Source organism: Girardinichthys multiradiatus, chromosome 6 (assembly GCF_021462225.1).
Source record: "Girardinichthys multiradiatus isolate DD_20200921_A chromosome 6, DD_fGirMul_XY1, whole genome shotgun sequence".
NCBI classification, from domain to species: Eukaryota; Metazoa; Chordata; class Actinopteri; order Cyprinodontiformes; family Goodeidae; genus Girardinichthys; species Girardinichthys multiradiatus.
In genome coordinates, this window is record NC_061799.1 from 36,433,071 (window position 1) to 36,451,953 (window position 18,883).

The 18,883-nt window shown below is 39.6% G+C and overlaps 1 protein-coding gene across 1 annotated transcript in view; it reads right to left on the reverse strand.

The window, feature by feature from the left end:
• The window catches only part of ak5 (adenylate kinase 5), a 113,789-nt gene that overhangs the window by 84,769 nt on the left and 10,137 nt on the right, over positions 1-18,883 (reverse strand). The window contains exons 4-5 of the mRNA XM_047369412.1: positions 17,486-17,658; positions 13,423-13,536 (exon numbers count right to left, since the gene is read on the reverse strand). Coding sequence (XP_047225368.1) covers positions 13,423-13,536; positions 17,486-17,658 — 287 coding nt within the window. The remainder of the gene's footprint in view (positions 1-13,422; positions 13,537-17,485; positions 17,659-18,883) is intronic.

The following is an 18,883-nucleotide window of genomic DNA, read 5'->3' on the forward strand; positions in this document are numbered from 1 at the left end:
TTTTCAGTTTTAGGCCGGTGGTTGGTGTCTCTGCCCTCTGGTGTACTTGTGGCTCTCAGTGTCCAGAGCTGGGTGCTGGGCCTGGACCCCTGGGCTCTGTGGGGCCTCTACTTGTGGAGTGGCGTAGACCGCAGATGCAGTTCCCTGGGGCTTCTGCACTGTGGCTGCTAGGTGGTTCCCCTGGGACTCTCCCCTGCTCTTCTCTGGGGTGGTTGCGATAGTCCCACTGATGGTTCTCCTGAGGGTCCTGTGCTCTGGGGAGCCTTTGGATGTCTATGGCTCGGATCTCTTCCGTATCTGCCCCAGGTTCAGGGGGCAGGTCTGTGGCTCCTCACACTCGCTATTGCATATTTTTATGGAGAAACCTTGTATACACAAGCACGCTCACACTCAGACCCACAGGTGTTTAGAGTCAGGTGTTAACAGATACACAAATGTTCTATATTGAGCCGCATTTACCATTAAATACATCTTGCATTCATAAGTACTGTGCACTTTTTGGTAAAAAAGCTGTTAATATGAACGTTTTATCCTTTCCCACAGTGCTATATGGGTCTTGAGGGTCAGCAGCAGAAATACCGGCCTGCAAGAGAGTGAGCTGGTAACCATCAAAAGAATCAACTGCAAACAAAAAAATGCATGCAACACAACTGGTGAAGAACTTGACTGCTCCATATTTTTCTTACTGCGTCAAGTTGAATCTTGTATAGCATATCCTGTACGGGCTGAAATATATTCCAGCTATCCCTAGGCGAGGCACATACTGGACGGACTGACTGTTCAATACGAAGCCCAAGAGTCATACATAATATTTTCTTCAACAACACACTCTGCAGGAGAAACAGCCCTCCATGTTACAGATGTATGACATAAGAGCACAAAAAGTCCAACCACACTGAGTCTGGCAAAGGAATACCTTTCATTATTTTAGCAAGTTTATAGTCATTGAAGACAACTTGTTATAGATACCAAATGTGCTTTAAAAAAATAGATGGGTGTCTACAGGAAAGAATGCAGGGTGAAGAGTGACAGTGAACCAAAATTGCAACATTGTGAGGGAGACGGCTAAATAAAGATCTGAAACCAAGTGGGATGCTCGACTGTATAATGAGCGCAAATAGAAAATTTTGTTTATACTTGACTGCTTCTGAGAGTAATGACACAGTTTGCAGTCAGGAACTCCTGAAACAGTAGTAATAACTAGAAAATTTCGGAAGAAATTTAGACGGGGCCTGCCTCTTGGTGCGTTTTGCTCCGACCAGAGCTTGCTATTTTTTTTTTATTTCATTGTCTATGCTATTTTCTATGCTATTATCAGCTTAAAATATTACTAGTAACTCTGGAGGACTCAGGCTTTTATTTTTAAATTTTCAATAAGCCTTATTTTAAATGGGCAACACTAGGTGAGCTCCAACATTAGTGTGAAGCCCAGTCCTGAAATGATCTATTGTTTAAAATGCAAAGGCTTTTATTTTGTAGAGCATGTTTTGTCTTATTTTGAAAGTCCAGCATGGCTGTACTTTCAGGTCTGGGTTAGTTGCATTGGTTAAATAGAACCCGCTTGCTATTTAAAAATCATTTTCTATGCTCTTGTGAGCTCACAAAATCCATAGTAACTATGGGGGGTTGAGGCTTTTATTTTGAAAGTTTCAGTAACCCATATTTCAAGCATAGTCCCATTTCCAACACCGGGTGAACTCCAACAGTAGTGTAATGCCCAGTTCTGCAATGATCTATTGTTTAAAGTGTAAAGGCTTTTATTTTGTAGAGCATGTTTTGTCTTATTCTGAAAACCTAGTATGGGTGTCCTTTCAGGTCTGGGTTAGTTGCATTGGTTAAATAGAACCCGCTTGCTATTTCAAAATCCTTTTCTATGCTCTTGTGAGCTCACAAAATCCATAGTAACTATGGGGGGTTGAGGCTTTTATTTTGAAAGTTTCAGTAGGCTTTATTTTAAAAGGCCAACATGGTCCTATTTCCAATACTGGGGGAGCTCCAACAGTAGTGTGAAGCCCACTCCTGCAATCATCTATTGTTTAAAGGGTTTTATTTTATAGAGCAGATTATGTCTTATTTTGAAAATCAAGCATGGTTGTCCTTTCAGGTCTGGGTTATTTCTATTAGTTATATAGAACATGCTTGCTATTGTAAAACCATTGTGTATGTTATTATAAGCTTTAAATAATCATTAGTAAGCATGGAGGGTGTATGAAAGAAATTGACCTTTAGGGTCAATCACTGTTGTCTGGGTGTTGAAACAGCAGTACATGCTGTTTAAGTTCCCCACACAACATGGCCGCCATGTAGTTGCCCCCTATGAAGATGGTGAAAGGGTTAGGTGTCAGGTCAGGTTTAAGCCATAGAAATGAATGAATATCAATGAAAGTCAATGCAAAGTCCTCAGAAAGATAGTAATCCATGCATGTGTGTGTGGGTGTGTTTCTGTCTGTGGGTGTGTGTGTGGGTGTGTGTGTGTGTGGGTGTGGGTGTGTGTCCCAGTGTGAGACACAGAGAGGCAGAAAGAAAGACAGAATCACATCCAGACATATACAGTAGGAGATACACAGAGCTATAAATAGAACAGTGAGGAATGAATCAGCCAATCAGCAAAGAGCGTCAGTGTAACTTGACACCTGCTGTTTCTCACTCACGCAGCACCTCTCTCTCTGTCTCCCCTGGTCTAGGCTTTATAACATGGAGGCGCATGCTCCCGAACAACTGGCCATAACTCTGAAACCGTAGGGGCGATCGATGTCATTCTTGGACCGTTTTTATCAGAACGGACAGGGGATCGAGAATATTCATCCTTTATTTTTGAAAATATTATAATAAAGACACAAGACTGGGTGAAAAGTAAGGGAAAATGGAGAAAAAGGCAAAAATGCCTGAACATGCTCCCGAACAAAGTCTAATATCTGGGAATCCGTACATGGTATTTGAAAATTTTTTAAACTGTGGGCGACAGCTATCCCTCGTCCCCAATCATGGATATTTTCATAGCTCTATGTCATTCACAGTATAAAATATGATTATGGAAAGAAATGGTGTCACTCATGGATTACAGGTCAAGCTCTCATTGAAAATACATGGGAGAAGGCCTACAGAAATCTACTGACTCTTGGCGATCGAGGGTGTTTTGACAGAAATCTATGAGACTTAGAACAATTTTGAAATTATTGTGTGAAAGCAGAGGCCCGGCCCTACAATCTGACCGAAAATGGTGGCTGTAGAGCGAAATTTGTGGCCGTGAGGGCCAGTTGAAACTCATTTTTCCTGAAAAAAATCCCCTCTTTCTACACTCTAGTAACTGCCATTTCCACTGTAAAGAGTGTGATTTTCTCTCAAACTTTGTGTCGCTTGGAGTCTAATTTTAGAGAAACCGTAGCAGTTATCAACAAACCGTTTTCACTTCTGAAGAGCCGTCGGATTTTCCTACAAACTGAAAGTCAAACTGTGTTTCTAGGTGAAAGTATGGCGATACAGCAGAGCCTCAAAAACAGTGAATTTTCAGGATTTCTTCCGCCCCTGACTCCATTCATTCCTATGGGATTTTTGGGCTCGGTTTTTCGTTAATTACGTCGCCATAGTAACTCGAAACGCCAATAAAAGTAATAGCACACCTCACGGGACCGAGCCGGTCGTTTTGATGTATATATTGTGGGGGTGCACGCAGCGGTTCGGGCCGCATTAATTTTGACGGAAGAAAAATAATAAATAAAGAGTCCAGTTTAGAGGTGAATAGTAATAGGTGCCTGCCATGCATTGCATGGAGGCAGTGCATTGCATTGCTTCGCAATGCAATGCACTGCTCTCCTATGCAATGCTATGGCAGGCCCCAATAAAGAGTCCAGTTTAGAGGTGAATAGTAATAGGTGCCTGCCATGCATTGCATGGGAGGCAGTGCATTGCTTCGCAATGCACTGCTCTCCTATGCAATGCTATGGCAGGCCCCAACTAGAAAATTTCGGAAGAAATTTAGACGGGGCCTGCCTCTTGGTGCGTGCTTCTGGGACCGGAGCTAGCTATTTTAATTGAAATTCATTTTCTATGCTATTATCAGCTTTAAATATTACTAGTAACTCTGGAAGACTGAGGCTTTTATTTAGAAATTTTCAGTAAGCCTTATTTTAAAAGGCCAACACTGGGTGAGCTCCAATATTAGTGTGAAGCCCAGTTGTGAAATGATCTATTGTTCAAAATGCAAAGGCTTTTATTTTGTAGAGCATGTTTTGTCTTATTTTGAAAGTCCAGCATGGTTGTACTTTCAGGTCTGGGTTAGTTGCATTGATTAAATAGAACCCGATTGCTATTTAAAAATCATTTTCTATGCTCTTGTGAGCTCACAAAATCCATAGTAACTATGGGGGGTTGAGGCTTTTACTTTGAAAGTTTCAGTAGGCTTTATTTTAAAAGGACAACACTGGGTGAGCTCCAACATTAGTGTGAAGCCCATTCCTGCAAACATCTATTGTTTAAAGGCTTTTATTTTGTAGATCATGTTTTGTCTTATTTTGAAAGTCCAGCATGGTTGTCACTTCAGGTCTGGGTTAGTTCCATTAGTTATATAGATCCTGCTTGCTATTTAAAAATCATTATGAATGCTATTATAAGCTTAAGAAATCATTATTAAGTATGGAAGGTGTAGGCTTTTATTTTGAAAGTTTCTGTAAGCCTGTTTCAAAGGACCAGCATAGTCCCATTCCTATCACTGGGGGAGCTCCAACAGTAGTGTGAAGCCCACTCCTGCAATCATCTATTGTTTAAAGTCTTATATTTTGTAGAGCAGGTGTTGTCTTATTTTGAAAATCAAGCATGGTTGTCCTTTCAGGTCTGGGTTAGTTCCATTAGTTATATAGAACCTGCTTGCTATTGTAAAACCATTGTGTATGTTATTATAAGCTTTAAATAATCATTAGTAAGCATGGAGGGTTGATGAAAGAAATTGACCTTTAGGGTCAATCACTGTTGTCTGGGTGTTGGAACAGCAGTACATGTTGTTTAAGTTCCCCACACAACATGGCCGCCATGTAGTTGCCTCCTATGAAGATGGTCAAAGGGGGTCAGGTCAGGTTTAAGCCATAGAAATGACTGAAAATCAATGAAAGTCAATGCAAAGTCCTCAGAAAGACAGTAATCCATGCATGTGTGTGTGAGTGTGTGTGTGTGTGTGTGGGTGTGTGTGTGTGTGTGGGTGTGTGTCCCAGTGTGAGACACAGAGAGGCAGAAAGAAAGACAGAATCCCATCCAGACATATACAGTAGGAGATACACAGAGCTATAAATAGAACAGTGAGGAATGAATCAGCCAATCAGCAAAGAGTGTCAGTGTAACTTGACACCTGCTGTTTCTCACTCACGCAGCACCTCTCTCTCTGTCTCCCCTGGTCTAGGCTTTATAACATGGAGGCGCATGCTCCCGAACAACTGGCCATAACTCTGAAACCGTAGGGGCGATCGATGTCATTCTTGGACCGTTTTTATCAGAACGGACAGGGGAACATTAATATTCATCCTTTATTAGTGAAAATATAATAATAAAGACACAACACTGGGTGAAAAGTAAGGGAAAATGGAGAAAAAGGCAAAAATGCCTGAACATGCTCCCGAACAAAGTCTAATATCTCGGAATCCGTACATGGTATTTGAAAAATTTTTAAACTGTGGGCGACAGCTATCCCTCGTCCCCAATCATGGATATTTTCATAGCTCTATGTCATTCACAGTATAAAATATGATTATGGAAAGAAATGGTGTCACTCATGGATTACAGGTCAAGCTCTCATTGAAAATACATGGGAGAAGGCCTACAGAAATCTACTGCCTCTTGGCGATCGAGGGGTGTTTGACAGAAATCTATGAGACTTAGAACAATTTTGAAATTATTGCGTGAAAGCAGAGGCCCGGCCCTACAATCTGACCGAAAATTGTGGCTGTAGAGCGAAATTTGTGGCCGTGAGGGCCAGTTGAAACTCATTTTTCCTGTAAAAAATCCCCTCTTTCTACACTCTAGTAACTGCCATCTCCACTGTAAAGAGTGTGATTTTCTCTCAAACTTTGTCTCGCTTGGAGTCTAATTTTAGAGAAACCGTAGCAGTTATCAACAAACCGTTTTCACTTCTGAAGAGCCGGCGGATTTTCCTACAAACTGAAAGTCAAACTGTGTTTCTAGGTGAAAGTATGGCGATACAGCAGAGCCTCAAAAACAGTGAATTTTGATGATTTCTTCCGCCCCTGACTCCATTCATTCCTATGGGATTTTTGGGCTCGGTTTTTCGTTAATTACGTCGCCATAGTAACTCGAAACGCCAATAAAAGTAATAGCACACCTCACGGGACCGAGCCGGTCGTTTTGATGTATATATTGTGGGGGTGCACGCAGCGGTTCGGGCCGCATTAATTTTGACGGAAGAAAAATAAATAAATAAATAAAGAGACCAGTTTAGAGGTGAATAGTAATAGGTGCCTGCCATGCATTGCATGGGAGGCAGTGCATTGCTTCGCAATGCACTGCTCTCCTATGCAATGCTATGGCAGGCCCCAATAAATTCTGTAAAAACTAAAGAAAATGATTTTAAATTATCTAACTGACTAAGTCAACTTTTAGGATCAATAACTCTTCATTGTATCTTATTAATTGTGTGGTTTAAATACCAGAATGTTTTTTCTGGTATTTTTGTTGGGACTGTGTAGTTTATTTAGATTTTATGCCTCATTACAATTTTATTTATTCATAATATAAGCTATGAGGGGTTTAGGACTTGCATGTCTTGGTAAATATGTCCCTGAACATGAGCATATTTTCATGCATCTTTACTTGCATATGTATGCCTGAACACTATCTGGTGCCACAGATGGAATAAGTAATGTAGTCCCTGAAAAGGAAATGGCTTTTTGCATCGTTCATCAGCTGACATAAGCAGACCGTATACATCCAGTTGATTAGCTATGGCAGCCCACTTTACCAGGGCTTTTTACATGATGTCACGGCAAAGATGATATATAGCATACTGCAAACATGTAGTTGGCAGCCCCTCTGAGTCAAACCTGCTTTCTTCTGTTAACTTATTTTAAGAGACACAAAACTAAGATTAACGATTAATTCGCTCTCATGCAGTGATTTTGTTACTGCTTCTAAAATGTTGGAATGTCAGAAAGCCATTACCAAGAAAGAGTTTAATCACATTCCACAAAGACTGAAAAATAAAACGTTTCCAATGACAAACTCAGTTCTTGTCGGTGCTTATCTAAACTCAGTTCTTAACTTAGCTTATTTTAGCTTAGTTTAGTTCAGCTAATTTTATGCTCTTAACTTTTCTTACGTTATCTTATCATAGCCTAGCTCATCTTAACTTAGTTTGTTTTAGCTTGGTTTAAATTAACTTATTTTCTTAGCTTAACCCATGTTAGCTTGGCTTTTACTTGACTTATTTTAGTTAATTCATGCTATCAGTCTTTCTTATGTTAGCTTATCTTAGCAAAGCCCATCTCCACTTGATCTATTTTTGCATGGTTTAGTTTAGGTTATTTGAGCTGTTCTGATGGTATTGTGTCTTAACTTATTTGATCACATTCTGGGACCCTCTGCCCTAAAAGAAATTGTTCATGTATGAAATAAATGGATTGTTCTGAAAAACTGAATTTTGGGTTTTTATTAGCTGTAAACTTTAATCATCAACATTAATGGCAATAAATGCCTTAACCTGTGAGCCCTATAGGGGTTTTAGAGCAATTTCCACCTGGAATTACATAATTGAAATAAATCAAGAATAGCTCCACACTTATAAAGTCTAAAAGCAAACTGTTGGTGGCTATGTAAAGGTGAGACATAAAATAATAATTTCCCAGTGTAACCACTATTGCAACTCTTACTATGTCTGATTTGTTTGCGATTAAACAAAGAGAAAATCCATTTTTTTAACCCTCGCAGGCCCGGTATCTAATGATACCAGAAATGGAAGTTTGCTGCAAAAAGGAAGAGGTTTTATGTAGCGTTTTGTTCAAAGTCGCCCCTGTTTGAAGGACCTTTAAATGTGATCTTGGGTGTTTAAATTGCTGTAAAAACTAATTTGGTCAATAGTTTTATTAACATTAAAGCCTCCTTTTGTGAGGGATTTAGCTGTGTGCTGGTCTGTGTGTTATGAATTCATATAATATCTGGTCTGTAACAACAGAGGTTTAAGGATTCCAATTACAGGTTCAGTCAAGGTGATCTTAGACTACATTGCAACTCCTGTAAGCAAAACACAGGAATCTGAGGCTAAAATTAACACAGCACTGTTACCAATGCCTCAGTAAGGAAAGTAGCTACTGGCACTCTTTAAAGTAGCCAGATGACATCTTTACTTAATTTGCATTTTTGATAATGTAATTGTGATCCAGACTGTAGGAGAGAGGAATATCAACATTCGCAAGACAAAAAAATGAGTAAACAACAATAAATATGTTTAGAACCGCACATGAACTTTATGAAATAATTTCACAACTTTAACACCTTGCGTTAACCTATACTACATAAATCTATTTTATTTGAATATAAATAAGTCAAATTATATTTACATCTCACTTTTTAATCCAGAGTAGGAACGGCGGTAGTTTTGTGCATTCGTGATTCATTTGCAATGTGCACATGAAGTAGAATTGTCAGGATCTGTCTGTGTGTCCGTTCCACTTTGTTTTTTATTTTCAGCAGGCTTACCATCACCGGGTTCTAGACGCTCAGCTGCCTAACCTGTCCGCCCTCCAACGAACTGCTTACCTTTTGGAAACACGGACCTTCCATCCAAGAACTGACCACCCCTCCCGGACTCCATTCCTGCTAGCAACAGTAAGCCTTCATCACTCAATCTTCCCCTCCTCACTCTGAAACAATACTCACCATTCTGCTTTCCCTCCTCAGAGGACGTTCCGCCGGAGCCGCCCTGAATTCCTCATTCATGTCATATCCCTTCTGAATAAATCTCTTAAAACTTCATTTGTCTCCTGAAAGTTTCTGCATGTGGGTCAAGAAGCTCGGTAAAACAATGACAAGTATGGGTCTCCTCCCTGCTGGCTGCAGTCAGGGTTTGCTGCAGAACAAGGCTACTGCAAGACTGACCACCTGTCAGTGCTTGGGAAGTTGGAGGGAGTCACCGAGGACAGTAACTGTAGAAGGATTGGTGCTTTCATATGTAGTCGCCAAAGTCTGCATTAACACAGAAAGAAGTCACTAGATTTGTTGGTAGATGCTTTTATTTTTTTTAAAAGTCACTAGAGGGGTCTGAAAACTCAACAAATCTAGCAACAAAGTCGCTAAGTTGGCAACAGTGCAACACAGGCTCACCAACACTGGAGAGTAGTGCACTGAAACAACATTGCCTGGTCTGAGTCTCAAGGGTACGGTCAGAATTTAGTGAATAGTACATGAAACCATGCTTTGCATCACTAGTAGGTGTCTGGTGGACGTACAATGGTGTGGGGGATATTTCCTTGGCACACTTGGGCACCTTTTAAACATCTCATCCTAGCAGACCTTTGTTACTCGCCATGTCCACCCTTATATTATCACAGTGGACCCATCTTCTCATGAATTCTGTTACTCACATCCTTTGCAGTTGTTCCTTTTATGAAGCTAAATTCTAAAATTAGGATTTCCATAAAATGACCCAACCAACACCTCAGAAGGTCAACCGTTGGCTCGGTCAGCTAGAGTTGGCCTAAAATGTCAGCTCAAACTAATAATTTCTGCCTTATATCTCTAACAAAAACATTTACAAGATGCTAATGTACAGACACTTTTACTCAAATAATAAACCGCCTGAGCAAAACATTTAGAGTAACAGATACCAGGTACAGGTCCTTCTCAAAATATTAGCATATTGTGATAAAGTTAATTATTTTCCATAATGTAATGATGATAATTTAACATTCATATATTTTAGATTCATTGCACACTAACTGAAATATTTCAGGTCTTTTATTGTCTTAATACGGATGATTTTGGCATACAGCTCATGAAAACCCAAAATTCCTATCTCACAAAATTAGCATATTTCATCTGACCAATAAAAGAAAAGTGTTTTTAATACAAAAAACGTCAACCTTCAAATAATCATGTACAGTTATGCACTCAATACTTGGTCGGGAATCCTTTGGCAGAAATGACTGCTTCAATGCGGCGTGGCATGGAGGCAATCAGCCTGTGGCACTGCTGAGGTCTTATGGAGGCCCAGGATGCTTCGATAGCGGCCTTTAGCTCATCCAGAGTGTTGGGTCTTGAGTCTCTCAACGTTCTCTTCACAATATCCCACAGATTCTCTATGGGGTTCAGGTCAGGAGAGTTGGCAGGCCAATTGAGCACAGTGATACCATGGTCAGTAAACCATTTACCAGTGGTTTTGGCACTGTGAGCAGGTGCCAGGTCGTGCTGAAAAATGAAATCTTCATCTCCATAAAGCCTTTCAGCAGATGGAAGGATGAAGGGCTCCAAAATCTCCTGATAGCTAGCTGCATTGACCCTGCCCTTGATAAAACACAGTGGACCAACAACAGCAGCTGACACGGCACCCCAGACCATCACTGACTGTGGGTACTTGACACTGGACTTTTGGCATTTTGGCATTTCCTTCTCCCCAGTCTTCCTCCAGACTCTGGCACCTTGATTTCCGAATGACATGCAGAATTTGCTTTCATCCGAAAAAAGTACTTTGGACCACTGAGCAACAGTCCAGTGCTGCTTCTCTGTAGCCCAGGTCAGGCGCTTCTGCCGCTGTTTCTGGTTCAAAAGTGGCTTGACCTGGGGAATGCGGCACCTGTAGCCCATTTCCTGCACACGCCTGTGCACGGTGGCTCTGGATGTTTCTACTCCAGACTTAGTCCACTGCTTCCGCAGGTCCCCCAAGGTCTGGAATCGGCCCTTCTCCACAATCTTCCTCAGGGTCCGGTCACCTATTCTCGTTGTGCAGCGTTTTCTGCCACACTTTTTCCTTCCCACAGACTTCCCACTGAGGTGCCTTGATACAGCACTCTGGGAATAGCCTATTCGTTCAGAAATGTCTTTCTGTGTCTTACCCTCTAGCTTGAGGGTGTCAATAGTGGCCTTCTGGACAGCAGTCAGGTCGGCAGTCTTACCCATGATTGGGGTTTTGAGTGATGAACCAGGCTGGGAGTTTTAAAGGCCTCAGGAATCTTTTGCAGGTGTTTAGAGTTAACTCGTTGATTCAGATGATTAGGTTCATAGCTCGTTTAGAGACCCTTTTAATGATATGCTAATTTTGTGTGATAGGAATTTTGGGTTTTCATGAGCTGTATGCCAAAATCATCCGTATTAAGACAATAAAAGACCTGAAATATTTCAGTTAGTGTGCAATGAATCTAAAATATATGAATGTTAAATTTTCATCATTACATTATGGAAAATAATGAACTTTATCACAATATGCTAATATTTTGAGAAGGACCTGTATCTTTAAGTCTTGCTTAAAGACCAGTTAACTGGTCAGATACTTGCAAAGGCTTAATGAAGGGGGCAGGATCTTAGCTCATTCAAAAGACACCTGTTCATTAGAGGGAGACTGATAATTTAATAGACAGTGAGTTAAGAGGTGAAGAGTCGATCAGAAGCATTAACATTCTGACATAATGCTTCGCGAGTGGGAAGGATGTGAACTCATGCCAGTGCTGAGTTCACATCACGCACAAGCAGTGATGAAACAGCCGATGATGATGAAGGCACACCGACTTGTATATTGCTACTATTTCAGACATAAACAAAAGATATTCCAGTCTGTACCAAAGAAACGTACTGTATTAAAAGTTAAAGCCATCTTTAAAAAAGAGCCACAAAAAGATAAACTTATACAAATGAACTATTTGGATGTTTTCCTTTTCAGAAAATTGCCTCGTTTCTCAGCAAGAGAAACTCAAATCACTTTTTGCTGATATTGAACAATAAAAGGCTCAAAGATTGAAGACTTAAAGCACTTAGATAATTCTCCTTTAAATCAGACCTGTCACAAATTAAGTGCATTTCAGAATCTGTATAAACAAGTTTTCTGAGATTATTCTATGGACTTAACCTGTAACACTTCATGTTTGCTGCGAGGAAAAAGTATTTACCCCATCGCAGATTTCTTTTTTTTATCCTGATGGCCTTTACTGACAGTAGTCAGACAGGATATGTGCAGAGAGAGAAGGGGAGAAAAACATGCAGCAAAGGTCTCAAGGTCAGAATCAATACCCTCTGCATATGGGGCGCCCGCTCCAGCACCATACCATCAGTCTCTCAGCTTTTTTTTGTTTTTGAGCCTTTAAACTTCATAAATGGTGCTACTAGTTAATATAAGTTGTTAAACTGTTTATAAATGTCCCCATCATTTGCTTCTGACTTTGTCTTAGTAAAATAGAAAACTTTTTTTATTTAGCTGTTTGGCAAAACATTTCCCAATCACATATACTGTAGATGGTGTAACTTTGATTCTGCTCATAAATAAATTGTGTCCTCTAGTACTTTTGTTGCTGGATGTAGACAATTTGTCAGACCATTTTACCAAAGTTTTAAACCCAAAAGAGCATTACTTTATATAACACTGTTCCAAAAAACGATACCTAACATTTAAGTAAAAGGGTTCTGTTATTGGAGGTATCAGAACCGAAAGATATTTAAATTCAGATATACCGAGCCAGATATACCCTCCCCCAAAAAGCTGGGTCAAAGCATGTCTAGATGCCTTTTTAATACATTCTTTGGCTCTAATAGGCTTAAATTGTTCAAATTCAACAGGCAAATAAAGACATATGTATTTTCCAATAAAAGAAAAATTAAACACATTGGCTGTTACTAATTTCAAAACAATAGTTTGGATTACTTGATGCCAAATAAAAATAAAAATAAACATGCAAAACTGTTATTTTAAACTTTAAACTGCAGATCTTTGAGGCACTACTGCTTAGATATCAGTGTCTAAAGGCCTTTATAGAGACACCATGATGATGCACAGCTCCTGATATCAAACACATGAAATAACCTGTGGGGCTACACAACCCACAGAGCAGCTGATAATACCATCCTCAGATCTGAGGCAGGAAGCTGGACTGGGACCGGCTCATTTACATACTTTATTAGGCTTGCAGCACAAAATTATGTGTATGATTTTCCGGTTATTTATACACGTATTTACACCAGCCTTTACTAATAATGCTGCAAAAGCCTCCATCCCAATCACTCCTAACATGGTGTGGTGCCAAAGGACTCCATGCTTGTCCTATACAGACCAGCAGTAGGATTCTAATGGTTAAAGAACGTTTTTTTTTTTTTTTAGCAAAACAGCTTCCATAAAATTTATGAACGGTAACAACCCTGCAGTGGTGAATAATCCTATTAGGTGATTCTAAATGTAAACCTGGGAATATCCTTCGAGGACAAATAGGCCTAATAACAGAGACTCACCTGGTCTTCAAAGGACAGAGCTTGTCCAACATCTCGAGGGAAGCCATCTATGACGATGCCGTTGGCATCTGGGATCTTCATAATCTTCTGTTTTATCTCGGTAATTGTGGTTTCCTGAAAGAAATGACGAAAGCAACATGATTTTTGATTACCTTCACCCAATCTCTAAGCTGTTAATGTTAAAAAAGCAGTAAACTAGATTTGGGGATGGGGTTTCTCCTTAGGGAGTGAAACATTTCAGCAACACATTATAAAGCAGCTAACAACAATTTACAGTGCCTAGAAAAAATATTCGGCCATCTTGAACTTTTTTTCCCCCTGTGATTGAAGTAGCAAGTCTTTGTTGTGTCTTACAAGTCTAAAGACTGATTTTTTCCCCATTCTTCTGTGCAAAATAAGTTAGACTAAATCAGATGGATGAAGACCGAATTTTAAAAAATCAATTTTTAAGTCTTGCCATAGATTCTCGATAGAATTTTAAGCTGGACATTTATTAGGCCATTCTAACACATGATATAATTTGATCTAAACTATTTTATTGTAGCTCTGGCTGTATGTGTAGGGTTTATGTGTAGAGTTCTTGCACCTCTTGCACTGTATTTGCCTCCATCCATCTTCATATTCCCTCTGACCTCTCTCCCTGTCAAGGAAAAGCATCTCCACAGCATGATGCTGCCACTATCGTGTTTAACTGTGAGGATGGTGTACTCAGAGTATTAGTTTTTCCTTGTCTGCGAGTTTCTCTTATGGGCCAAAAAGTATTTTTAAAATTTTAAAACTGTCTTTGTAAAAAGTGTTGAAAATGATGCAGTATTTTGTTTTGGTCCATCACATAAAAGCCTAATGACAAACACTGAAGTTTGTTTTAGTAGCCTAACGTGACAACATATGAGTTGGCACGAGAAAGAAAGTCTTCATACTGTAAATATCAATATATGTACATCTTTATCCAATTGGTTTTTTTTAATGGTTGTAACTGCAGCAGAAAGAAGACTTCCTGAAGCCAGAGAGTGCCAACTTCTTTTAGCATCACTTACTTCCTCATGGCTGGAGGAGGTCAACATGTTCGAACGCATCTCTCTGGGCAGAAAGTAATTTGCAGTATGGCAGAGATGCATGATGCAATGTGCTGGTCTAAAAATAACCTGACTAACAGAGACGTTTAGTTTGCTTTTAACATCTGAATGGGAGCTGTTTGAATGTGGGCTAAGCCAGGCACGCAGACATTCAAACTTAGTTAAGACCAAGCTTGTTTCATTGAAACCTATAGACTATGGATGGCTGTAGAGGTTTGATTTGTGTCATCCCTTAACCAATTATCGAAGCTCCTAAATGTGGAAAAGCTTTTAGATCAACAGAACAAGAGAACAGAGATAATATAAAAGCAATTGTGCTTTCAGTCTTTAATTTTAGAGCTAATTGTCAAATATCCAAGAGCCTCCTTTCAGAGCACCGGTGGGATTTCTAAGAGAATAGAGGCTGAGAGACATATGACCAAGCAGAGAAACAAGCAGCATTTGGCTGAGTCGAGTGGTGCTTCATCTGCGCCTTCAGCCTTACTGGATCCTTTGCAGAAACTAAGCGTAGTTACAGTTCTAATTACATTTAGGAAAATTTATTTATAAGATGAACATAAGCCAAGCTTCTTCAAGAGTAAGCAAGCCTGTACAATGCCTTGTAAAAGTCACCTCTTAAACTTTTTCACATTTGGCCATGTTACAACCACAAAGATTCATGTTTTTCAAAACATTTTTGAAATAAAAATCTGAAAAGTTCATTTGTATTCAGTCCCCCTAAATCAATGCTGTGCAGAACCACCTTTTCTTACAACTACAAGATGTTTGGGGTATGTCTCTAGCAGCTTTGAACAACTAGAGACTAAACATACTGATTAATCATTTTTGCAAAATAACTCAAGCTCAGTAGGGTTGACAGGTGAGTTTCCCTTTCCAGCAATTTTCAAATATCATCACAGCTTAAAGAGAAGCATCCCCACAGCATGATGCTGCCACCACAATTGCCCACAGTAGAAGTTATGTAGCCATAAAGGAGAAAAAGACTAATTTTGGTTTCATATGACCAGATTTACATAAACTGGCTGCTTCTCTGATGCAGCCAGTTTAGGTGAACTGCCATTTCTTGATAGGCTTACAATTGTACAACACTCTTACATATTCAGATTAGATATTGAACAGTTCTCGGTGAAATGTTTAAAGCTTGGGACGTTGTTTAATAACCTACCCCTGCAGTTCTGCTAAAGACCTCAGGGATCTAACAAACCTCTGAGGCCTTCACAAAACAGCAGGATTTATACAGAGATTAAATTGCACACATTTATTAATTAATCAGTTGCACTTGGTTTTATCTAGATGTATCGGAGTAAAGAGGGTTGAATACCAATGCACACAAAAATTTTTTAAAAACCACGTATTAATTTCCTGTTCACTTCACTAACAAGATCGCTTTTGTGTCAGTCAATAACATAAAATACAAATAAAATATGTAAGAATTTGTGGTGGTAATGTGTCTAAATGTGGGTACGTTTTTTGAATACAAGGCACTGTAGCTTCACTCGAATCTCAGACAATTCTCTGGGCAAAAGCAAGGAAATAATTAAAGTCACAGCTTAGTAATTCATTGTCCTTCGATGCAATTTTCATAGACGTCAATTCAAAACCTATGTAATTATAAAAAAATAAATAAAACTCATGTACTTGATACCTAACAGCCATGTTTTCATTTATGTTTGCTCATTGGCCTACTTTGCTGTTTGTCTCATCCCCTTTTCAACTGACATCTGGACTGGACTGCCGCAAGGGCAAAGCGATGTCTCAGACATGCCAGGAAAAGGATGATAAATGATGAGTATGTCAGTCACTGAGGATAATTCATGAGAATAATCGAGCAAAAACAGACTCTTTATGAGAAGGTCCAAGGCTTGTGTCTGCTTTATGACCTTGCAGCGACGGCAGCGCATCATGAGGTCTGTGTTGCCACTAAAAAAAATACATCCTCTAAGTTGTTTTCAACAAAACACAAGTTGAGTTACTCCATCTGTTTTGTATTATAATATCTAGCATTGAATATTTTATGGCTCACATATGATAAGAGCAAAAATGATTGATTACTCAGGTGGTTTTGAGCATTTGCATCTGTCCAAGGTGACAGGGGTAGGCACTGCAGATTATAAGGACACTTTTGCATCAAACATCAATGAAAGCAGTTTTCATCTGCATGAGCTGAACCTCACAATTTGTTCCTGTTAAGTTTGAACTTGAACAATTCTGTTGACAATTATAACCTTGTGATTCTTGGACGATCTTCAAAACCATTCTCAGATCTAATCGAGCAAGAATTTCACAGCTCTAAAGCAAAAATGGACAGCCTTGTGCTCCACATTGAAGAGACGCTTGTGACGATTTTGACATTTAAAAAGATTTCTGGTGCTTATTTTCATCTTAAGGCTGAACTGAGATCTGGAAAGAGACATGTCTGTCTTGAAAGGACTAATCAAAACTTAAAATAAGTTAAAGTGTCTGTTATGCAACCTATTAGTTTTCCTGAGCTATTGCTGAGCGTGATGGTAGACAGAAGTCGGTTTAATCTCAGTGGCAACTGTTTTTATTAAAAGTGCCTGCTCTCTATCATTTGAGATGTTGCTTTGAGTTAGATTTTAATAATAGGTACAGCCTAGCACAATATCCTCTGGGGTGTATCCAGTTAATGCCAGAAGCTGAACTGGGGATATGTTATTGTATTATAATTATTCTAGGTACTGTGTTTGAAAGAGTGAAGCGTAAACAAGCACAGAAGGGTGTCAGTGCTCATTTTCTTCCAAGCGGAGTAATTATCTTAGAAAGATGGATGCTAATAAGACAGATAAGCATCCTCTCTCTCCAGTATGCTTGCTATGTGGCTTCTGCCAATTGATTCCTAGTTGCATGCATGCTGTGATAACAACCTGACCTGAATGTCTGGACATGCTGCTCATCCCTCCCAAAATATTTTGTCCATCTCACCCACCCCCCTCGCTATCACGTCTCCTTCTCTGTTTCTCAGCTACCTGCGGTGCCAGCTCGCCATTGGTGATGATTTTGGCGATCAAGCTCCACTTTCTGTTGCTGGTGGCGTTGTGGATCATCTTCTTCCTCAGCAGCTCACCCACAGACATGTACTGGAAGCCATAGCGCTCAGCAATTTTCAGGCTCTGTGTTCCTTTGCCGCTGCCAGGGCCACCTAAGCACAGGGGGGAGAGCTGTTGATGTTTTGGGAAGGTTTGTTGTTGTATGTGTGTGTCTGTGTGGCTGAGTGTGAAACATTGTGTGTGTGGGTATGTGTGTGTATGGGTGAGAGAAATCAGGACTGTTTGAGAAGGTGTGTGTGTTTGTGCATGATTCAGTGTGTTTGTGGAGGAGGAGGGCATAAAGAAACAGGTATGTGTGAACCTCCTACATTTGGTAAGAAATCATCTCTTTTCACTGAATATCATTTGATTAATGGTGTCAGCAACCAACATTTTCTTATCAACATGAAGCAGAATTTCAAACATAAAATGATTACATTTCAGTAAAATCAACAGTGTCAGAACCATGCAAAGTTAATATTTTAAGTAAAACCGCCTAAAGGATCCAGTCAGTACCAAATGAATATTGATGATGCAAAACAGACACTCAACAAGATAGTTTTACATACTGAAGGAAGCCATCTGAAAACCTGAATGCCTCATTTTCTGATAGTTGAGTTTCATTTCCAGGTTTCTGGAAAACTCTGCTAGATAATCCTGGACAAGCCCCCAAAATTGTTGCTCTCAGTAATAGTATGAAAGCCAAGAACACCTATGTCTATTCATTTTCTCATAACAATTAAGCTCGCTTTACTATTTGCACAAGCCATTTTCAAACAAATTTTGTTGAGATGACAGTTTGCATAAGAGAACATTTTGTTTTTCGGGTTTCATGCCATGGATATGGTGCAACAAAGAAGCCCCTTGTGTTACTCAAAGTTTTATTTTATTTTCCTTACATGCGACATTTTCAGCTTGTAACAGTTACTAGACTGGAAAGTTCTGGTAATCACAAAAACAAATTGTTACCCTTATCTTCAGAAGGAGATGAAGGGCTGCAAATACACATGCAAAAGGTGTTCACTGTCTAAGTTTCGAGTTAAAAGTGTTGATGAATCATTTAACTGAGATTTCTCAACTCTCATCTTATCTGTCTGAAAAGAAATCCTATTTTTCTTGATGTGGAAGCTGTATGTGCATTGATGTGGCTAAGGGATTGATTATAACCTTTTTTGTATCCTCAGTTGATGTTTTCACTCCTCATTTTTACCAACCCTTCACTTGTTACAATTTTTAAGAATAAAGGCGTCAGGTGAACCCATATACAGCTTAGCTTTTTTAATGTTAGACAGTGACAGTTAAGTGGGCTTTTGTGCTCATGTGCAAATGTTTTTAACA